The 24,367-nt window shown below is 41.8% G+C and overlaps 1 protein-coding gene across 1 annotated transcript; it reads left to right on the top strand.

Moving 5' to 3' along the window:
* Positions 1-13,066: 13,066 nt before the first annotated feature.
* On the top strand, positions 13,067-24,302 carry itpka (inositol-trisphosphate 3-kinase A). The gene is made up of 7 exons (XM_085256722.1): positions 13,067-13,779; positions 18,216-18,315; positions 19,646-19,859; positions 21,139-21,343; positions 22,177-22,278; positions 22,689-22,760; positions 23,276-24,302. Exons 1-7 carry the CDS (start codon positions 13,369-13,371, stop codon positions 23,543-23,545), a joined length of 1,374 nt encoding a protein of 457 aa, XP_085112848.1. The 5' UTR covers positions 13,067-13,368; the 3' UTR covers positions 23,546-24,302.
* The last annotated feature ends 65 nt before the right edge of the window (positions 24,303-24,367 follow it).

Here is a 24,367-nt window from a genome sequence, read left to right as displayed (position 1 = left end):
TTGACGTAAGTGAGGGGGAGTCATCATCATTTCTTGTTGGCTATCCTCCTCTTCCTGGTGGCCAGCATGTCGTAGAAAGGATCCCTGATGATGCTTGCTCTGTGGAGGACAGGAAGGAACAGATTTAACAACGACAACACCTATTTTTAATATCAGCAAAACTGCTTCTATCTAGTCTGTCTGTGTCAGCCCTGCGACAGGCTGATGGTTTTTCCGGGATGTACCCTGCCTCTCACCCCATGACAGCTGGGGAAGGCTACACCCCCTCCCATCACCTTGAACTGGATATCTCTATCCTATCCATCCTGTTTTGTCTGTATAGTTGAAATAAATCACCCATCTACAAGTTCATCAGCACCAAAATCTGGCACTTACACTGAACGCTGTTCTTCACACACACACACACTCGCTGAGCTAGAAATCTGTGCGACTGATAATTGTGTATCTTAGTTCAGTGGAAGTCAAATATTGAGTAACAGAATTTTAGGATGGAGCAGACATGCTGCAAGCTCATGAGCTTTTAAGTTGATGTGCATTTTTTCTTCTCCAATATTTCAGTGAGGTAGTTGCTAACTTTGCGTGCATTAAGCACTGCTGTGCTGTGAAGGTGAGAGACTGAACCAAAATGAGCTGCGGGCTGTAAAGTCAACACAAGCTAAAAAAAGCTCCAACACGTCACGAAGCAAAGTGGTACTGTGGGTGAAAGTGCGAATCATGTGGGTTTGTCACAATGAGCATCTTTCACCTCGCACATGTGATACGGAGCTGCCATAAAATTGTAAAAATTACAACTTCAAGTTTTTCCATTAACGCAGCTGCTCGTCAACCACGGCGTATTTAACTTGGACTTCTATAGCGGAGTCACAGATCGCTGATGGGAATAACGCTGAGTAATTAGCCGCTTTCCCACCACCATGACGGCTGACGTGTGCAAGTGCAGAACAGTTTCTACAACAGCAGTTTCCAGCCTTGCAGGTTGAATCAGGGCCGGACAGTGTGTGTGTGTGTGTGTGTGTGTGTGTGTGTGTGTGTGTGTGTGTATAGTCGCGTGCTTGTGTGAAATCTGCTGACCACAGGACAGTCTGCTGCCCCGGAGTGTGGTTGCGGCAGCACAGCTCTGCCCCACTGAGTCTAATGTGTAATCATTCCACTGCCAAAGTGACAGGAGGAGACTTCATGATGTGCAGCCACGACAAGCCAGCAGTCCCCCCCCCCATGTGAAATTTTCTAAACCAAGAAAATTAGCAGTTTTCAGTCTATTTAACCATACCCCAGGCCATGCTCACCAAAATAAGATTCCAGTAACTCACCCTTAAACCTTCCCCACTTTCATCAAACATCTCTCCACACCAAGGGCTTTTAAATCTCATCAGGGCACGGGGAAGATTCAGCAGTACAATTTTTCGCCTGATATTGATCGCACTGAAACAGAGCCGATCATAACCAGCATGCTCGAAAGTTACCCAGTGGGTCCAATTTGCAGCAGCACCTCCACTCCTCTCTGTGTTTAACAAGTGTTTGGATGGGAATGCATTAAAACTGTCATTATGTTTTTAAGTGTACAGCAGTGCACCGAGTCTGAGCAGGTGTGTGTGTGTTCCCCCCCCCCTTTCTTGTTGCGCGCTAATCAAAGGCAAGTGTGCTTATCCAGCAGAGCAGACATCACCGAGTGTTATCTGCATGGAAGTGTGAGAAAATGAGTCAGTTAGTCACCAGCCTGTGTGTGTGTGTGTACTCAAGCCTCAAGCATAGTTATGATTAAGCTCGCAGCTCCGTGTATGTGTGTGCGCGTTTGGGCTTCTCACAGTCAAGGTCAGACATGAGAAAGTCCCACATGGGAGCAGGCAGGCGTTGGCTAAGTGCCCTCTCAGTGTAAATGGATCCACACTAACGCAGCGTCTCTTACTTGATGGATTTGATCCACTCTTCTTTCTCCTCCGGGGTGGGGGCAGATATCCTGTACACTACGTGGTTTCCCTCGACGACGCGTCCATCCGCCTCCGTTTTGCAGGCCTTGATTACCTGACCTTTATGGTTGGGGTTGTAGAGCTCAAAGCAGTTCTAAAGAAAAATCATGAAACTGTTGATTTACATGATGAAAGAATCCGAGAACACATTGTTTGTGTGTTTTGGATTTTTTTGGCAGTGCAAAGGTATTTAAATTTAAATGAGAGGAGGATTTATTCGCAGGGACAGGAGGTGTTTCTTACAGGTTTTCTCGGCTCATCCACGAGGCTCTTTATCCTGAAGAGACACAGAAAAACAGTCCTCAGTATCACTTATTCATTTGCATGCACATCATTTTACCACCACATAAAATGAAGACAATAATCATATCTATGTGCAAATGAAGTCACAGTGACAAAAGATCCGCCTGGATCATTGTCACATCACCTGTGACACCTTTAGCCTTATGCTGTAGCAGCTAGCATGGCTGCCATGACCCAGTCACAGACTGTATATAAAAGATGGATGTAGCCTCCAATTTTTAAAAAGTAGTCTGGACAGAAACTAACTATTTGCTAACCTGATTTATGAATTCAATAAACACCGTTCCGGTGAGTTTATGGTCTCAGTTGCATGTTTCAGGTATGATTGATATAATATGATGTTATTCTATAAATTATGGAACCATCATGGTAAAATAGATGATAAAGCAGGGCATGATGAGATGTGATTGACAAGATGCTTCTGGACGAGTGTTTCTGAGCCAGATCCTCCCAAAAATGACAAAAACCAAAATGTGATTTTTATTTTTTTTTAATTATCCATCTTTCATATACAGGCTATGCTGGCTGTCTTGTTTGTTGGTGGGACAGAATATGATTCATTAAAAAACAAACAAACAAGAATTTGTAAAAAACGTAATTGCAAACAACCTTCACACTTTTATCATCACTGGTAATATTGAAGACATTTAGTATTTTTTGTTTTCTAGCGTGGAGTTTTACAGTTTCAAATAACAAGACCTCAAAAATATGTGTGTCACAAAAATTTCCCAGAGTTTTTGATGCAACACATTTGCTATTTAGTTGCCATTTTTAACCTTTATGTTAAGTCTGAATGCATCTAAGTAAAAATCAAGGTTCGATTAAAGCACTTTGAAGGTTTTTAATTCATCCTGGTCACCCAAAGGAGATGTAACCCGACTCTCTCCATCCCCCCATTGTGTCTGCGGGGCCAGATGTGTGTGTGTGTGTGTTGTGAGAGCTCTTGAGGAACAGCCCCATGTCCTGCTTGTCATCTTCCTTCTAATAAGGTGGCAAAGCGTGGGGGGGAGGAAATGTCCTGGGAGAGCTGCTCACAGCTGGCTCTGCGTATGCCCCCCACCACAGAAGGCGTTTGTATGTGCTGAGGGATTCATGGTCGTGGGCTTGAGGGAGACACTTGGCTTATCCGGTCGTTAAGTCTGACGTCACTAGCCGTGTCTGGACCTAAACTCCGCTGCAGGTCCATATATCAAACGATCACTATGGCATTACTGAGAGTTGAAAAACTGTCTAAAGTCTTTCATCTTTAATAAAATGATCAGCGTTCTGCTCTACCAGGTGTAACAATTGAGTTTAGCATCCAGGCATCCATGAAAACGGAATTTATGACATTTAACGGAGTTAGAAGTTAGCAGGAAGTTAGCTCGCTAGCTTCTATCTAAATACAATATAGCATGTCCTGACTGCAGGGTTTTGGAAACAAATTCAAACGTACAGCTCTGCTATCACTTCCAACATAAATAAAGACAGAAAACTAAAAAGCAGTGACGTTTGTAGGGTTACTGAAGTTTGGCTAGCTGGTATATAATGATGTGCTACGTGACCGCTAGCGACACAGCTATGTTAGGATAATATAAACAAGCTAACTATTTTCCCACTGGATAAAAGTTAACGTGAGTGTTCTCGGTGGTCAGGAACAAATGTAATCGCAAGGCAGGATGCTGTAAAAGGACCAAACTTCAGCCAGAGAACAACTGAGATAATCCATCCACAATACGAGGTTAGTCATTCATATACTGCTGCATGGGCTGGGCTGTAGTTACATCCTAAGGTTTTAAAAACTGAGCTTAAATAAATGATTAGCGGTAATAAAAGCCGAGGGAGGTCAACAGTGATCACTGACTGTTTTAGGAGCTTTTTGAGATCAAATAGAAGAAAAGCACACCTTCACCATTGTGCACCATGAAATGGTCAAATTCTGTCCTGACACACACACACGTGCACACACCAAATTGCCTACTTACTGTTGTGTATTCAAAGTAATAGAGGCAGTTGTCAGTCAGAATAAACCACCTCCTCTTCCACGTCTTCACTCGGCCACCTGCGAGGGAGAAACAAACAGCGTATGACGGTAAACTGAAAAGGTGAATCTGTTCGTGTATGTGGAAGCTAACCTGCTTTGTTCCACATTCCACATCTGGTTCTAATCAACATTTCCCAGCATTATAAGACCGAATCAGACCCTTATCCCTCAATCCCTTGGGACCTATGCCTGCAAGGGCAATGGTCTGGAGGGGAATGAAGGTGTTTCTCCTCCAGGAGGAATCACAGACACATACGAACACATACATGCGACAGCTAAGAGAAGCAGCGCCCTGACCCGATTTGAGAAAAGCCTGACACTTTTTAAATAGAAAGCAGCAGGAAAAAAATAAATAATGGCCTGTGATTGTTGCAGTGACAGTCTTGGAAACATTTTAATGCATCCATCTGCTTGCGCTTGTCCTTTTCAGGGTCGCGGGGGAGCGCTGGAGCCTATCCCAGCTGTCATAGGGTGACATTTTAATGCATTAATGCAAAATATAAGGAATTCCCCACAATCTGTCCATCTAGCTGTGTCATTGAAGAAAAAATGGATTATTGGGAACATGATAAACAATTTATCTATGTAATCAAAAAATAAAAACTTAATGGGACTTATGTCAACATATAATCTTCATAATAACTTGTTTGCTGACTGGATGAAATGTGCACAAAGCAGCTGTCACTGATGTAAATAAATAACGTAATGCTTATGTGACTCAGATTATCATCCTAACACCCAGTATGATTTATTGGACTAGTTAACGAAATAGAAGTTTTACTCTGCTGCAGTCCAGGGAACCACATGTACACTTAATATACAGAGCTATCATCAGTTTGTTTTGTTTACAGAAAGCTCAAATAAATGTAGTTTTTATGAAAATTTGTTGCTATGAGTAAACTTTAAGAGTTTGAGTTGGTGGATGAATGGATGGGCTGGAGCCAATCCCAGCTGCCATAGGGCACGAGGCAGGTACAACCTGGACAGATCGCCAGCCTGTCGCAGAGCTAACACAGAGAGACAGACAACTGTTTGCACACATTGACAACAATAGGAAATTTAGTATTAACCTAACCCACTTGCATGTCCAAAGAGACAGACAGACACACACACACACACACACACACACACACACACACACACACACACAAAGGCCTCGGCCAGATGGCCTAGACCAGGGGTATTAAACTAACATTTGAGGAGGTCCAGTTGGAGAAAATCTTCTCAAGCAGAGGTCCGGGACATCATAATGTCTAACTTACGTTATGATTGTGATAGAGAAGCAACCTTTTTTTTTTTTTTAATTTATATCTGAACTTTTGAACAATAGACTTTCAAATCAATGAAAATACAAGTTAAAAACATTTCAACAAAATTTATTGTTAACACTGAAACACACAGTAGGCCTACATTAGATATAGGGCTGCTGTTTAAAATGAATTAGAGAAAATAAATAAACTGGCTAAATTGTGCATCTTAAAACAAAGTGCTTAATTTCAGAAAAAAAAGTTTCCCTTTTTCTTTACATTTTACATCTCGACTTAACAGTCTCAATACATTTTCAACAGATAACATCAAAACATTTTAACAATTTTACAGTTTCTCTTTCTTTCACCCCCTTATATTCCACGTCCCCACTTTCTGTTGTTCAGTGAGAGAATTGAGCTTTAGTTTGCTCTACTAGGATTTTAAATCTGGGCTGGAATGGTGTCAGGGCCATTCTCATACACATGTGTAGGTGCTCATTGGTGAGCCTGGAACGATATTTAGTTTTTATTATGTTCATTGTGGAGAAAGCTGCCTCACAGCTGTATGTGGAGCCAAACATGGTCAAGATGTACAGGGCTACTTTCCTCAGATTTGGGAAAGCTGTCTCAGAGACCATTTGGGGCCAGAAAGTGGCAGGTTCAGTTCTTCCAAACTGCTCTTTCAGGGCCACATCTGCTTGGAGATCAATCAGTTGCATTTGAAGAGGCCCAGCATTTGCCCACTTGAAGTGCTGTGTGACTTCCTTTGAGAACCCTCTGACATCAGTGATGGCAAATGGGTTCTTTATGAACATTGTGAGCTGCTGTCCAAAGCTGAAGCTATCAAAACGTTTGCTGAAGTTTTCAATCAGCTTATCAACAAAGTCAACAAAAGAGGACACATCTCTCTGTCCCTGAACCTGTTCCTTCACCGTTGGGAAGTGTGCATAGTCTCCTTGCAGGTCTTCTTTGAACACTTCAAGTTTCCTCTGAAAGCAGCAGACAGCTGTCATCAGTTCACAAATTGTCCTTCCCGTGCAGGGAAGAGGTAGAGAGCATGAGATGACCCGTTCAGCTAATCGGTATGAATCACGATGATTCCTGGCATCTACAAACAATTGACGTTCTATTGACGAGTAATTTGGCCTAACCTTTTGGGTGACTTGCTGATATTTTCATGGCTGTTATATAATTTTATGCTTCCTTTCAGTGAAGTTGCAGAAAGGATTCCAATGGTTGTGTGCAGGTTTTGAAGCTAATGCTACAGCTGATATTGGGCCAGCTTATACAGCTTTTTTTGGTATGGAAAAGGGCTCTCGTAAGAACGAGCTTAGCTGTGTCCTTTGTGCCTTCTCAGTAGCCACAAGAGGAATAATACAGCCAATCCCCACGCAGAATGAGCCAGATCATTGACCTCTGACTTAACTTCGAATAAGATAATCCATCACATCACATTGCTTATACACTTATTTTCCCATTTACAGCTATGATACAACAACACAATTATATGAGCAGGTCAGCATGTTCAAGGGCCTGTTGTGCTAAGGAGATAATGGCAGCCAGTGTCAGAACGAGGGCGCTCGGTGATGAATTGAGCGGAGGAATGAAGACAAAGTGTTACCTTCCTCCTAATACAGAGATTTAAAGAGGGCGCAGCCATCACAGAGCAAAATGGAATAGCAGAACGAAGAGTGAAACAGAGGTCAGAGAGAGGGAGGGAGGAACCAAAACATGGGAGGAAAAAAAAGAGAGATAAAAAACACCATGGCAGGAAGATGAAGAGAGAAAATGCAGAGATTACTATAAAATGAGAAGAGAATAGTAGACAAAACAAAGAGGAGAGGTCACAAGCTGATGGATGAAGACAAAAACAGACATGCTGCAGGTGCACCACAAATTTCCTTTGAAACCTTTTGCCAAGGCCAACTTAGTTTTGCCTAGCTCTTTGTTTCCTTGTGATCTCACTTGCCTGACAACCAAGTCTCCCCTGTGTTTGAAGCTCATGCTGCCCGCAAATCTGTCTCGCACCATCATGCTTCCACCTTCAGCACGATCAACCCCAGCCCTCTACATTTGCTATTATTTTGCTTCTCCAAGGTTTTAATTATTCTGGAGTGAATCTGGTGAAATATTTAATCGAGTCAGTCTACCCTAGGTGCTTAACATTTATTCTTGCATGCTCGCATGCGACAGCGGTAACAGGCAAACGTCATTCGTTGGTCATAGGCACCATTTTTGTAGTTTTTTGTGGCACCTCACTATGTGATGTCTATCACAAATTTATGTTAATCTATTAACAAAAATACAGCACACGTTTGCAACTAACATGAACCACCATGGTGAAGGTTAATTTTACACCTCTGAGGCGCCCCATACATACCGAGCTTTAAGAGCCAGCCTTCCCTGTCGGGGTTGAAGAAGGTGTGCGTCAGATCGTTCCCGTCGTCTAAATAAAATAAATGTCACCGCACAGCCAGGAAACTACCCGTCAGCTTGCTGGTCCGTAACTACGCTTCTCTGCGCCGTGTCAGCCAGCGTGCTAGCTAGCAAGTAGGCAAGCTAGCTAGCCGCACAAAATGCTAGCACAGTTCGATAGCTACGTTTAGTAGCGGTTTTAGATACGGGCGGTTGCCCGGGACGGCATCACGGGCATCGGTTAAAAAAAAAAAAATTGCTCGTACTCATGCTGCCCCGACGTCAGCCAGCGCATATTGGGAATGGCATAGGCACCGATCGGTTTTCTATCGCCCATTTGCTGGGAGTAAGGGCGCCCTTCGTTTGTGAGGTGCACCTGCTGCTTGCGGCGCAGAGAGAAGAGGGCGGGGCGGCGGGGGATTCTCTGACCGGCTGGAGCAGCATCTAATAACCAACTCGCAAAATAAAACAAAATAAACACAAACCAACAAACACGAAAACACCAGACATTATAATACAGACTTACCAATGTTTTTTCGAAATTCTATACACGAAAAGTGAGCGCGAGAGCCCTCGGTGCGCCTGCTTGCTGCTGAAGTCAAAGTAAACTTTATTGTCATCTCCGCTACAGTCCAGTATATAGAGACGAGACGACGAAGCTCCAGTTACAGCAGTGCAAGTAAACAAACAACATATATAAGAAGAGTAAGAAAATAAATGTACACTTTAGGACTCGGGATAAAGGGATCAATAACAATTTAAAATTTACAGTTTGATGATTTAAAGTCTCACCCCGTCGAAAGGGGAGGGGGGCCGGCTGCTTCCAAATAGAGCGCATTTCATTCATAATGATGTAAATCCAAGCCCGTTATGTAGTCATGATTTGAATCCTGGGTTGTGTGAAATCCCAGAAATACACCTTAGACAAAGTGAATCTGTGAACTAAGGTGTCGGTGTGTTAGATCATGTTGTGGTGATCCTTGGGTTGAGGGATGGGTGTTCATACTGCAGTGCAAAATTAAAACCAATGGAAGATGGACAAGAAAAGTTCAAAGCCATCAGGTCCTCAGTTTAGAAAAAAGAGAAAAGAAGAGGAGGAGAAACGAGCAAAAGATACAGGTAAGCAGATGTGTGATTGGATAATGGCAGGACATCCTGAAACAATCAGAATCAGAATACTTTATTAATCCCTAAGGAAATTATGTGCATTACAGTTGCTCCAAGAAGAAATGGTAAAAATAGTAACAGTAACGGACTAAACTCCAAACAATACATTATGTTACAGATTTTAATATTAATTAGTCAGTGTCAATTGTTGATTTGTCCTGTTCTCATTGTATGACGAATTATGATGGCTGTTTGGTAGCCGTTTGCGTACCATGCATACTCTCTCTCTCACTTCATATATATGTGTGTGTGTGTGTACAACAGCTTTATGTTAATGTACAATCCTTAATATGTTTTATCTGTGTGTGTGTGGGGGGGGGGGGCAGAGGGAGTGTTCGCCCAGGGCGCCAAATAGGCTAGGACTGCCACTGCTTCCAGTGACAACATTGACATCTCAGCTGCCTGTCTTTTTGTCGGTGCCACTGTATCCAAACTACATATCAGAGCAGGTGTCACTACCACAGGTGTCACTTAATTCAAGAGTGTCCCTTTCACTCTTGAATTAAGCTTCCACTCCTTTGTCTTTATGAAGACGTCCTTGCAGCATTCCCAAAATCCATTGCAATGTCCATCCTCCTCTTGTGTCAGGAACGAAGATCCTCTGTTATTTATATTTAGCAGTTAAATAAAGGCTTGATTTAATGCAGTGTTCTCAGGTCTTCCTTTTCCTTTCTGTATTTTCCATTTGAAGTCATGACTCTGGTCGATTTCTGTGTGCTGTAGCAGTATCGCCTCTTGATTCAAGTGTCCATATCTTTTGCCACAAATCCTTCGCTGTCTTTCTTACCAACAACTTACCATAAACTTTTCAACAGTTTCCTCATTACCTTTATAAACTTTAGCTTAAGGCTGCCTTCCACACCATCATCGGCAAGGAATCCCACAGAACAGCAGATTAACTAGTATATACACACACTCCCTCATGACTACTCCCTCCATTTTTAGATCCATCAGTAAATACCGACATGATTAAAATAATTCTTCTTTACATAACTGGAATTCTTTCTTGTTTTTTCTTCTTCTTTGTTCTTGCTTTACCAACCGACTTATTGGTGCATTAGCGCCGCCTGCTGGATAGAATTTAAATTCAAATTTTATCCAAATTCAAATTTTATTTGTCACGTACACAGTCATACACAGTACGATATGTAGTGAAATGCTTGGACAACTGCTCGTGACCTAAAGAAAACAAAAAAGGAAAAGGCTATGAATAAGATAGGAAATAATAATTTATAATAAAATAATTTAATATAAAAATAAAAGATTTCTGGGTTAATCTGCTTGGGGTCCCCAAATGTTCCATTCAGCCTGTTTTGCCATACTTTTCCAGAATTACGTTGACAGAATTTAAAACAAACAAGCAAACAAACTACACTGATTAAGGACTTATATTCATTTATCTATTTTATTCAGTATTAGCATAGCCTCCATAGCCTTCTGTTGCTATAATGTAGTGTTTTACTCATTTGCCTAATAAGTAAGAGAACTCCGAGACACAAATTCCTTGGGGGCTGTGTCAGGAAGGGCATCTGGCAAGAAAATCTGCCAAATCAAACATGTGGAACTACCTGCTGTGGCAATGCACACCAACATCAGCTCAACACCACCTTGACAATGAGTGCAAGTAAACTACTGTAATCACTGTTTATGAGAGTAAAACACTGAGATTTTATTACTAAGCACATGCAGGTTTTTTGTGATGAAGATTTTTTCGTGTGCATGAATGAGCTGATTTTCCAAACTGTATCTTTAATCCCCCCTTAACTTTAGAAAAAACACTAATTTAACCCCTAACCTCATGTCCTGAGGTATGTATCAACTTCCAATGTGATGATGAGCAAAGACTTTCTCCTTCAGACTAGCACACAGGTGTGGTTCATCCAACAAGATCATAGAGCCATGTCCAGAGACCATCAAAGTATTAATTATTTCTAGGGCTACAGTAAAGTGGAGGTGGCCTCCGATGTGGCATAGGGGTGTGGTAAAGAGGTCCACATCAGGGCTGCTTGTAAATCGACTGAAGCAGAACCACCAAGGCCCAGAGGCTGAATATGTTGCACAACAGCAGAAGGCAGTGCAGACAAAATGCACAGTACAGTTTTCGCTAACATAATTCAGAATTTCTTACAGCAACATTTCGGTATGTAGGATTATTAAAGGTGGCCAGAGTTGAGCCGCCAAGTGGTCAATCCTGACCAATGGATGGCTTTGGAAAATGAAAAAAGTGGAAATGAAAGGAAGGCCTCCTCACAAGTATAATTTGTCTCATTTTAAAATAACCCCAACATGCTCATTATTTATAAAATACAGTATCATTTGAGTTGTTTTTCTTTCCTTTTCAAATAAAACCAAATGTAGTCAGACAGTAATACTCAATAAAACAAAAACAGCAACCCTTACTCACAAGGGGACACCACAACCCCACATGTTTGAGTTTTACTCCAGATGTCCTTCCTGAAACAAGCCCAAAAGGACTGTTGTATCCAGCATTGAACTAGGGAGCTTTTGCACATCAGGCATGTGTGTATACCACTAAACTACAGAGCTACCAAAATCAAACAACCAACCAATCAAACCAATAGACAAACATTCTCACACTTGCATCCATAAGTTTTAATGACACTATTTGTGTTATAGTTGTGCCTTTGTACACCAGCACAGTAGGAGTGACTGAAGTGCAGGTCAGCCTTAATCCTTAAAACTTAAGTCATTTTATAAAAGTACTAAAATAACTGTTTAGGAATTGCATGCACACTGACACATTTCCAGAGTAACTGGATGAACTCACAGAATTTGAAACATAAAACAGTTTTTAATACTCAGCCTTTATTGCAGTCGCCTTCAGATCCTGCTTGTTTGTGGGTCTCTACCCTCAGTTTTGTCTTCAGTAACTGAAAAGCATGCTCTTTAAATCAGGTGACTAACATGGCCACTAAGAACATTTCTTTGCCTTGAGAAACACTTGGATTGCTTTTTCAGAATACTGTGGAGTTGCGTCCAGTCAATTTTAGAGCATTTGTCTGAATCTTAGCAGAAAGTACAGCCCTGTACACTCCACACTGGCTACGTCTTCCATGCCATAACATTCCCTGCGCTGTGTTTGACAAATAATCATGAGCGATTCCTTTCCTTTTCTCCTTTTAGAAATCTTATCACCTCATTTTGATTTTTCGCTTTAGTCTCATTTGAAGTTTTCATTTCTTTTTATTGCAAATGCTGCATCTGCGATGAAGGTGCTTTACTCTGGTGAAGAAAGCTTGCTGCTCTTCTAGAAGCCCATGCACTGCCCCATGCAGTCCTTCTGTCATCGTGATTATGAGATGATAGTGAGAAAGCCCCTCTTTGAACCAGTGCTGATACAGGGTTTCCTCTCATCGCAGTGTGACTTGTGAACAATGCTGGAGTTCATATTTATAATAGATGAACAGGAGCTGCAAGCAGACTCGCTTACACGAGTATCATCTCCGCGCTGCTTGAGCGAAGGAGTTAACACATTATATATTTGCTTACATTTGATTACTGAGCTAGAAATAGTCACGAATCAACATCTTATGCATTCTACTACTTTGTGTGTGTGTGTGTGTGTGTGTGTCCGTGCGCGCGCGCGCGTGTACATCCTTTGATAAGAAAACTTAGAAAAAAAATATTTCGAAGTTTTCACGCAGTTATGACAGATGCCCCCTTCTGTGGATGTGAGCGCGTGCGTTTCTGTTTCTTTAGATTTAGCATTTTTTCCGCTCAATGTGTCCGATTGATAAAGATCGATTTGAAGGTGTCCGCTGATGTTTCGGCTCAGGTTTGTCTAGAGAAGCAAGTCAGAAGGAAGTCTGCAAACCTTAAAAAAACTTAACGTGTCAGCTGGTTTAACGTTTCAGTCAGGAAGCAAGAAAGACAATGCGGAAGATAATAAACGCCGTGCAGTTGTGTGTGGGTGCGCGCACAGTGGCGCGCGCGCGTGAGTAAACCGAGTAGAAGCGCGAGCCACCAAAGAGGGGTTCCCTTTACCTTACAGTCGGCGAAGGGTGCAGAGCAGCGAGCCTGGCTCGGGCTTCTTTTTCTTCTTTTTAAATGCGTTTACGCTTGGACAGCAGCGACGGAGAGCTGCAGAGCACCGAGTGGATACGCGCTCCTTTTGGTCTCCGTCGCGTTTGAACTTTTCTCAAAGTGAAATGACCAGATTTGAAGGTTAGAGTGACGCGTCTTTGCGCCTGTAGTCGTGCGCTCTCACGACGAATTCAGCTCGCCAATGCCCAAGGAGTGCAGGAGAAAGAGCTCCAAGGACTTCGGGTTCTCGGTGAGTGGAATAAATGAGGCGTCTCGTTTAGAGCGAAGAGTGGCTGCCAAGTCTTCGCAGATTTGCGATGAGCTCATTGAGACAGCCGCTCAGATCGCTCCGTCGTCCGGACCGCCGATTGTGATGGATGCGCCCCGGGTACCGCAGGTCACCATCACCCCGGAGGGGGGCGGCTGCTCCCGGGAGATGCAGCAGGAGGACTGGGATCGGGCGGTGGACGGTACGCTGCGCAGGAAACTGTCCAACTCCTCGATCTCCTCCACGGGATCCTCCGCCGTGGAGTCCGAGGATGATCTACTGAGTGACAACGAGAGCAAAAGCAAAGGCATCGTCACTTTAGAGCATCTGGTGGAGCCCGGAGAAGTGAGTAAACTGCAAAGAGATAGCGATCTAATGGTCGGTGCAAGGTCGCCACGACGGTTCATTTTCTCTTAAACAGTGAAAAATAACCGAATGCACAGCTAACAACAGTAAAGGTGGAGAAATACCACTCTGGGTTTTTTTTATTTATTTCTTTTCAAACTGCAATCCTGACTCCCATCTGTGTGCCTTTGCAAATGTGCTATTACACCGTGAAGAGCTGAGGGTTAAAAAAGAAGAAGAAGAGGGCAAAGCAATAAAATAAACAGCACTTAAACAGCAAGCTACTTCCTAACGAAAGACCCACGGGGACTGTTTTACTGCAGAGAACAGGCAATTACAGAGTGATAACAGCATCCTTTCATTTTATATTGTTTAGTTTAGTTTTCAAACGACATAAACACACAGTCTGATTTCTCCAGAAACACATCCCCCTGGGAAACCAGTCACGTCTACATTTCAAGCTATCTTGCATCTCTTGTTTTGGTCATGGAAGTGTGTTCTGGGAAATTTCAGTTATGAGTTATACTGGTCTGACAGGTGTCTCTTGCTCTCTATACAAATACATATGTATGAAGATGCTTTGAGGTCTTTCAATAGCATTGGCAGAAAGCACAGGAGCATTGTGAAACTCTGGGTGACTCTCACCCATTTAAGTGATGTTATCACTCCTTATTTTTAATTGGTCGTTAGAGCCTTTCCCATTCTATTAATGACCAGGCTGTAAGTAAAGAAACTGACATGAAAATGCTGCTAAAAGCTGGTTAGCCTTTGTTGCATGGAATGTGTTGGATGACTGATGTCAGAGTTATGTATCATCTTATTTACTGGTTTTTATCTTCAAGGCCACATGAAACTCCTTGAGAGAAAAATACAACCTTTTTTTCAATGGGATGTTTTGCACAAAAGATTGTGCACAGCTCAAGTAATGCAAATTATTAATGTCAAAAACGGACCTGTTGAACGTCAAGCTTGATATATTTTGATACTTTAAGTCTCGGCCTTTTCCCTCCTTAAGCACACAGGCTTGTGTTGAAGGACTGGCCTTTCACCCTCACTGTGGGTGGAAATTTGTTTGTATTTCACATTCTTGTGGCTGGCAAGTGTCAGGGGACATGCTTGCGTGGGCATTAAAACTGAGCTGTCTATCAAATCACATGATCTCTCTGATTATTGTACAATTACATCCGAACAGAATGTTTTTGCAGTTCTGGAGCTCGATAGCTGTCGCTTCACATGAGCTGCTGGGAAGTTGAGTGCGATCACAGTGAGTCACATCTGTGTTTCTTCACTCTGAAAGCATAATCTGCTTTTTGTCTTCATTGTCACCACTCTTAGATTCAGACTTTCTCTTGGCTAGCGTGCGCCTGAAAAGCTGACCGTTTCTCTTTGCTTTTCCATACAAGGTCCGGATCTGTCACTTTCTTTTAAACAGACTGAACACACATGGCCCGTGTGACCCAGAGGACGATCTCGCTGAACGTCACGGTGTCCAGTCTGTTAGATTCCTTCCTAAATAAAAGGTCGTTTTCGTAACTTAAAATGGAAAGAAAATGTCACTTGTGTCAACGCTGATAAAAGCTACTGTTATGCTCCTCTCCCATCAACCCACACTCCAGCCCACACAAGGACGCCCACACACAGAGTAGCATAGGCTAACTTGTCATTGTGTAATAAAGTTTTTGTGGTCAGTACCCAATTTTAGATTTGGCCTTTGACATTTAACAAAGAAGCGCCTCAGGAAGTCAAATACACTCACGTATCAGTAGCTTTTACTTGTTTACATTTCAGGGCAGACGAGATGTTTTTAGTCGACTAAACAGCAGGTGGACGCGTTCATTTGCCAATCTCGCAGTGCTTTGCATTCAATTACCACGTCAAGGTGGCTTCACGTGGAAGGCATGAGTTATCGTGGCTGGTTTAGCAGAACCTGACTGAGTCACATGAAGTCTGATTTCAGCTATGTGTGTGTGTGAGTAAGAGCTTTTCTTTTTGGAGTGTTGTTTTTGACTCCTTTGTTCAGATCAGCCTGTTGAGTCAGTGTCTCACTCACACAGTACGGTGTTACAAAGAAAGGTGCGCCTGACGGAGCAGAAAAACATTGTTGAAGGGTGACCTTTAAGCAAACATTACACTAGTCCTGGAGCTGGATTCCTTTTAATTTGAAAGAGCAAACACGCATTATTCCACAGCTGGTGAATAATTATGAGACATTATTTGATAACTACCTAACTTTAAAGCACTTTGCTGCAAAAAGCAACTAAAATGCAAGACACTGTTAAGGATTCAGCCACTGTTTAAAAAAAAAATCTTTTTGGTATCCTGCTCTTATTAGATCTCTATGCAATTACTCAGATGATGGAGAAAGAGAAAAGCTTTCTTCTGCACAGTTTTTCAAGTTTTTCTCATCTTCACTTTTGGGTTGCATTTTTGTTTTAAGATCTAAACTATACTTTTTATCATTAAAAAAAAATTCCATGCTTTTTAAAATTTAACATATGTTCTTTTAAGCTCTGATATGGTTTTATGACCTGTGAATATCTCTGTATTGAACCGAGTTAGTCATCTAATTTAACATGAGTCTCTGTGTCTGTGGAGGCTGATCTCCTTTAGACAAAATCAGAGTAACATAATCAGTCATGGAAACATGCATCGTTGCCAACAACCTCATAATGTCATGCATAATAATAGGTATAGGTCACAGATGTCAGCTTACCACAGAATAACTCTTCATTAGACTTTGCTAATATTAGATAAGCAGAGCTCAGAATGCTGGCACTTTACTTGCAAACGCATTTTTTCACTGTTGCGCCATTGGTGCTTTTTTCTTCCTAAGTAAAACTCTTAAGTGCTTTTCTTTTTTCCATCACCTTTGCCGAGGCATGTTTTGAGCTGCTATTCTTTCTCTAGCAAAAACGCACTGTAAGCAGGTTCCAACATGCGAGTGAAACCAGTATAATATCCAGTGTTATCAGTCCAAACTCTTCCGTCATCAAGGTCAGTGCAGCGCAGGGTGAACGATGTGAAGTTTCAATGTCAGACTGTGTTTAAAATCTAAATAATGGCCTAAGAGCTGCAGGGTCGTTATGTTTACGATAAAGCGCAGAATTCAGATCTAAGCCTCTGGTTCCTCTTGCTTGTGGATGACAGCAAATTATTCCTAAATACTAAGATTCCACTGAATTTCAGCCAGTAGCCACTCGAGCTTTTCTCGCGTTTTTTTCCTCACTAATGTGCTGAAAATGTGTGCACTTAAAGTACTCACATTAACTGATAAATCAAGAAAAGCATCTGAAATTAAATCTGCTTGCTTGTGGAAGTCTTCACAGTGCAGTCTTATCAGCAAACAAGTAAGAGTAAAATCAAGTGAAGCATATCACCTGACATTTAAGAGAGCCCCGGCTGGCCCCTGAAGACTTCTGCTATTAGCGAGGATGGTAAACTGTGAGATACTCAAGCATGAGCTGAGGGTTTCACTGAGAGAAGAGCCCCTGTTTCGTTTCCTCTTTCGATCAGAGCACACAGAATGTAATGACCTCCCAAGGCTAAAACCTAAACTCCAAGGACATACACTGGTCTTTCTATCCCAAAAGTGGGAATGCACTTATTTTGCTTTAGTTGCACTTCTAATTAGTTTTGAGATGATCTGAAGAAGCACAAAAATCTTAGTGTTTTATTTAAGATGTGGTAAGTTTTCTTGGAGGAAAGATAAACAGGCAGTTCCACGTAAGTGTGAAGCATTTTTGTGTTTCTGTAAAAATGCAAGCTGTTAATGTGTTTGTTCTGAGCGTGGTGGGAGACAGAGAAAGAGAAAGAAGAAGAAGTTGGGGATGATGGTAAAAGCAATCCATAAAAAACAAAACAGATTCACCAAGAAAACATGGAATACTCCTGAGTCATGTCATTTTATTTTTATCTCCTAAATTTTTATTAGCTAAGATGACAAATCCTACTTAAAGGTGCATTCCAGATTTTTCCACTGCAACCAGGAAATGAATTAAGCTGCAAACAGGCTCCTGGTTTTTCAGCAGGAGGTTTTGGAGACTTAGATTCTCTCACTGTGAATCAAAGTTGTCAGCAAATCACCACGCCGCGTTGGAGATGCTGAATAGAGATGCTGAATGAGATAAGAGTTTCCACTGAAATGGCATTTAACTGACCTAGATAGGGGGTTTCATGCAGAGGAAAACCAAAAACCTGGCATCAGCCTCACTGGGCAGAGTTTCCGTGTGATCAGATAACTACTCAGTGAACAAAGTGGAGTGGACGAAGGCCCGTTAACGCCACTCCTTCCTGCTATCAGACCAATAAAGAGCCCACAGTTAGACCCAAGTGCTTAAAATAATTCTTAACTTTAGCAGGTTTTGAAATGTTGTATTTCTTTTAACTCTACATGAATTAATTTCCTTTCTCTTTGTTCTCTTGCATGACTTCACCAGAGCAAACCACCGTGGTGGAAGCTAAAGACGTTCGTCCACTGGCCGTTCAGTGTGTCCCAGAGGAAAAGAATAAACTGGGTCCAGTTAGCCGGGCATAAAGGTGTGATCTATTCACATAAACCACACTTGACTCGGACAAATTACATAATATTTGTCCACCAGTTTAGTGGAAGTAAATACTGAAGTTGTTTCCCCATATTTATTGCTGCCCTGAACTTTGCTATACATTAATCATGTCAGACCAGACATTAGTCATTGAACTGCCACCTCTGTATTACAGAGGTTTGTGATGCCCAGTAGAGAAGAACACGTAGCAAGGGAGTCATGTCTTATGGTGCCTACTCATCCTCTCCAGGTGCTGCCCCCCGACTAAACCAAAGCATTTCCTGAAAATCTGCTGTTGTATGAAAGTACCAAATTCTCCCAACATCGCCTGGTAAAAGCTGACAGTAACTAAAAAACAATTTGGCAAGAAAAATCCATTACAATTGCACCCCAGCTATAGACTGTATATAAAAGATGGACGTAGCTAGGACTAGTTTTTGAAAGCTCTTTCTGAAGCTTCAGGTTGCTTTTTTGGAACCTGATGTGAACATATTCAGACAAGAGGCTGGTAGGCTGCGTTACACGCTAACTCTAGCAGTCCTGGTTAGCGACTGTGTGGGTGACACAATGCCTGCTAATTAGTACTAAGTAACTATCATACTATTAAAACAGTAGATTGTTATGCAACAAATATACATTTTGGACAGTCCATTCCTAATGTTGTTTGTCAGATAATTGTATTAAAGTGCTCCAGAAAACAAATACAGTCAAAGCACAAAGTTCTATGGCTAAATTAGGTAGATGAAAGGAGTTGAACCTAGTAAAAGAAGCCACCTGCCATTCAAAGATGTCACACACTGAACTTTCTATAGGATTTCAGTCTGTGTGTAGTAAGGATCAAAGTTAGTGGCATGGCATATTTGACTGATAGCCGCTATTATCCTATTATTCGTTTAAAATAGCCTATATCAAGGCTTTTATTGCGTCTTAATACAATTTCAGCCCTGTTTTGTTGTCAAGAAGAGGCAAAGAAATGGGAAAGACTAAAGCCATTTTTAAGCATGACTGAATTTGGTATTTGTTACATGAGGGTCAGAGGGCGGTTCTTTTGGAACCTGCCTCAAGTGACCGATCAAAGAACTGCAGCAACTTTAGGTACATCCTTGTTTTTCATCCACAGAAGTCTTTGCTTGGTTACGAGTCATTTAATTTAATTTAAAAGAAAATGTAACATTACATTAGAGTACCTACTTGTCACAGACAATGAATTTACATTGAAGGACACTTTAATTTCCCAGTATCTCCCAAGTCTTCACATGCAGGTATATTTACCTCACACTGGCAAAATCAGGCCGTTGTTCATTCCTGTCTTCATCTAATCTCAGGCAACTTCAAAGCAGCAGATGAGGGCACCATTCTGAAAAAGTTCTCAGAGAACGAGATGCAGTGTTTCGAGAAGCTGAGGAATGACGCATTGCTCCCGTTTGTGCCTGGATACCACGGTGTTGTGGAAAAAGACGGAGAGTCTTTCCTTCATATGACTGATTTACTGGCAAACTTTGACCTTCCTAATGTTATGGACTGCAAAATGGGAGTAAGGTATGAAAGTTATGTCTTCACTGTCTTATTTACATGTAATTAATTTTTATGCACTGTTTTTATTTTTTCTGCACATGTATTTTTTGATAATAGAGCCATACATTCACGTAATACATGTAACTGCAGTAATATGTATATATATGTATGTATATATATATATATTATCACTACCACACTATTCGGCTAGTTGTTAGTTGCTAGTGTTTTTTTTAATGAATTAATAGGAAAGTGCAGGCGAGTGATGGTACATACAGCTTAAAGTGGTTTTGCTCTACAAGGGAACACCTGTTCTAACTGCAGGCTATATGCTTGGCTTCCTGCCACAGCGGGTGGGGTGTCTCAGTGTATCATGTGCACAAATAGGCAAACACACACATGCGCACGCACACGCGCATACAAACACACAATGGCATACATATATGCTTGAATGCACACATGAGCGTATACATGCATATGTTAGTGCATGCAGAGGCATGCAGGTACTGACACTCACCCCTCTGAGGGTTTTGTTTCCGGTTCAGCAAAAAAAATACGCAGACGCACATACGCACACGGACTTAGAGACACTGACTCACAAAAACACACACGCAGAAGAGTTACACACACTACACTTACAGAAACACCCAGCATAGCGTTTCATTGCCTGTTTGGTGTTTGCGTGTCTTTATTTCTAAACTATTCGTATGCATACACAGAGTTTCACACACTCAGGGTGTCCCTGGAGACTCCCCTTTGTCAAAAACACTCTCAACCACACAGTTGCAAAACCGCTAAGTTGCACAAACACACACTCACGCTTTCACTCAGCTAAATGCTGCACACTGGAGTCTCCTCTTAGCTTCCCTCTTCAGCACAGAGGAAGTGTGGCTCGCAAACTGAAAATGAAATTAGCATCTGTTTGCACATAACTTTATGCCAACTGTGAGTGTGCTGCTGGAATGTTCATAAACAGAAATAAAGGCTTTTAGAGTTGCAGGTTTTCTTTCCCCCCCTCTTCTGTGCACTGATAAGCTCTTCTAACATTTGCTAGAAGGGTGTAGATCTCTTTGGCTTTTAGCACAACTTAAGAAAAATTGCTCTGTAAAGTTGAGCATGAAAAAGGAGTAGGCAAGTATTGACTAATCTTACTTATCTTTCATCTTAATTACTCAAGATAAGTGATTAAAGCCAGACAAACCCTGAAAGTCCACTGACATTTCTGTGCCTTTAAACTTCTCACTTCAAATGCCAATAGCCTAAATTCAGCACCTGAAAATCCTTTGCTCCATTCTTGTTGAAGGACCTACCTGGAGGAGGAGCTTGTGAGAGCGAGGGAACGGCCCAAGCCGAGAGAAGACCTCTATAACAAAATGGTGGAGGTAGACAGCGAGGGGCCAACTCCTCACGAGCATTCCCAGCGGGGGGTAACCAAGCCTCGTTACATGCAGTGGAGGGAGTCCATGAGCTCCACTAACACCCTGGGCTTCAGGATAGAGGGAATCAAGGTAAAAGGAATGATGTGGGATATTTTTAGTGTAAAGGAAGGAAAAAATAAACTTACACAAAGGATCAGAATCCATGTGTATATAAGTCATATCAGGCACTGTAAGGTAAAGCATATAATATTTAATATTTGAATTTCCTTACACCAGTATTTGGACAACAACTGGGGAAATAACTGCCTGTAACATGAAGGCTTTCTCACTGACAATGAACTCAGACTGAACTTCTCTGCTCTTTGGATCTTTTTTAGCTTATTCAAGGTTGCTCTTTTAGTTGCCTTCAATGTTACTCTTTTTTTCATTCTCACTACTCTGATCAGTCACTATTGGCTACACCAAGCATCCCCTTTTTGTTAAAGATCTTTGATAAGCTTACTGCAGCTACGCAACATCAAACAACAGCAAAACAGAGACAGCAATAGGCACCGAATGTAGTTAGGCACTTAGCAGTGGTGCTGATGGAGACTGAAAGAAAGTGAAAGTGAATGATAGCGTGGCTTCATATATATTGAGTCTGCAGCCAAAAATTGTTTATTAATTGCAGTTTTAAATCTGAGTTTAACATCTGAGTCATGTGGCCTCCTAGTTACTCTTCCTGTGCTACACAACCTTAAATTCCAGCTGACACACCAGATAATTATCTTGAGGCATGGTGCCACACTGTGATTAGAATTGTGGCCTCACAGCAAGAACGTCTTGGGTTCGAATCCACCATTCCTGTGTGGAGTTTGCATGTTCTCCCCGTCCAAAGACATGCAGTTAGTGGGATTAGGCTACTCGGTGCATCTAAATTGCCCATAGGTGTGAACGGTTGGCTCTCTCTCTTTTTTCTTTAGAAAAGTGACGGCACATGTCGAACTGACTTCAAGAAAACAAGATCGAAGCGGGATGTCATCCAAGTCTTCAAGGACTTTGTCGGTGGAAACGTCAACATCGTGGTACGTGGCAGTCAGTTATCCTCTTCACGCACATTTTTATTCATCCGTGTAAGGACTCGGGAGTAGACACACAGTGCAGCGGTGCAGGCGTTAACCTGAAACGGCTCATCAGCTACGAATGCAGCAGCCGAATAGGCTCCCACATCCGCGTTCAGTGTTTGAACAGATAGAAATTGTTTGTAGGCTCTGCCTTTACATTTGAAAAAAGCTCTAAAGGCAAACAAAAACAGCCTCGAAGCGATCTACGGGAGTAAACCACAGAGCAAATATTCGCACTGTGATGCTGTTTGAGTTTTCTATTAGGGAGGAGGTTCTCAAATATACACTCTGCCTACATCCTGTTGTGTTCCAGCTATCTAATACCAGCTATCTAATATATGAAATATTTTAATTTTGTTTTTCAACCACAGAAGTCATATTTGAGCAAACTGACAGAGATCCAACAAGCCCTGAAGACATCAGATTTCTTCAAGCGACACGAGGTGAGAGCTCCTCTGCGTACAGTAAAGATGTGTGGCAAATTAAAGGGAAGCAAACAAAGCAGCCAAATAATATTTTTGCACCTGGCACTTCCTCCAAAGCTCCACTCAGGGGAACAAAGAGTTTTTCTTTTTTTTCTTAGAAAATATTATCTTACTTATTTCTTTTTTTTAATGATAGGCTTGAGATCGCCATCAAACACACACCGGGTACTGAGTGTTACATAATAATATTACTTGCATAAAAAATATTTCAACATGAAACGGGACTGTTAAAGTTTACATAGATACGCGGCCGTGTATCCGTACTGCTTACACTGAACCGTGGCTGAATTATCACATTATTTCTGGCCAGTTGTACGTCATGTAACAGCTAACGATGTGTTGGATTAAAAAGAAAAAGTACTGCTGCAGGGTTTTTTTTAATATGTCGCCCATCTGTATTGATGCAAGAGTGGTTATTAAAAGCAGAAGATGAAGAATCAAAAGCTAATACTAACAGCTTTTTGTTTTATCAGGTCATTGGCAGCTCCCTCCTCTTTATCCATGACCATACGGGCAACGCGCAAGTCTGGATTATTGACTTTGGCAAGACCACGGCATTACCAGAGGGCCAGACATTAAGTCATGACATTCCCTGGCAGGAGGGAAACCGGGAGGATGGTTACCTGTGGGGTTTGGAAAACCTCATCCACACACTGGAGTCTGTGAGCAGTGCTGCCGGCGCAGAAACCGGTAGCTCGGTTACCAAAGAAAACAGCCAAAATACAGAAACACACAGCCAGTGACCTTTGATTCAACGGGTTTAAGGAACAGCAACTATATTGATGGACACTGCGGGATGGTTTCAGATATGATTGATTGGTCGGGGTTACTTTTTTTAAAGCACAGAATACTAAAAATGAAAACAAGAACATGACGGGCATCAAACGTAGATCCGAGGCTCAGGTTTTCACCGTTTTAAATGTAATGTGACCACATTTAGCATCGACACCGACAAAAAAAAACGACGCTGTGCGACGGATGCTGAACAGAGGGAAGCAGGAAGTTTTGTCACTATAAAGAAAATGATTGAGAAAATGCACCGACACTAATTCAGCCTCCTACATGATGAACAGAAGTAGAAGTGCAGGCATTGTGCATTTCACTTTCAGGATGTTACAAGTGAAAATGTGCCTGTTCATTGTCTCAAGAAGAGAGCGAACGAGCACAAGTTACAGACTCATTCTCACGTTACACCACTTACTGTAACCATCAGCCTTCAGTGTATTATTAAAGGTTGGGGCGTATGTTCAGTATGTAACTGTTTGGCTCACAGACCTCACAGTTATAACTACAAAATATAGCACATTCCCAGTATAGCACAGTCTACTGCGTAATGACTGGAGTGTATTATGTGTGTTAGTCTCTGGTGAACTGTCTTTCATTGTATAGCAGATTATTTCTCTTTAATCAAGTTCATTCCTGTGATCAAACTTGTAATCGTTTTTATTTCCGGTGATGGACGTCATCAAATGTAAATGAAATTAAAATGGGAACAACGTTTTTCTTCTATCTTTAGTGGTTGAACACTATTTCACACTATATGTGTTACGCGTGTTAGTCTGGAC

Source organism: Mchenga conophoros, linkage group LG19, assembly GCF_057382185.1.
Source record: "Mchenga conophoros isolate Kocher_MC1m ecotype Shallow Benthic linkage group LG19, M_conophoros_male_GT1.1, whole genome shotgun sequence".
Classification (NCBI taxonomy): domain Eukaryota; kingdom Metazoa; phylum Chordata; class Actinopteri; order Cichliformes; family Cichlidae; genus Mchenga; species Mchenga conophoros.
This window is presented reverse-complemented; position numbering and strand designations above follow the sequence as displayed.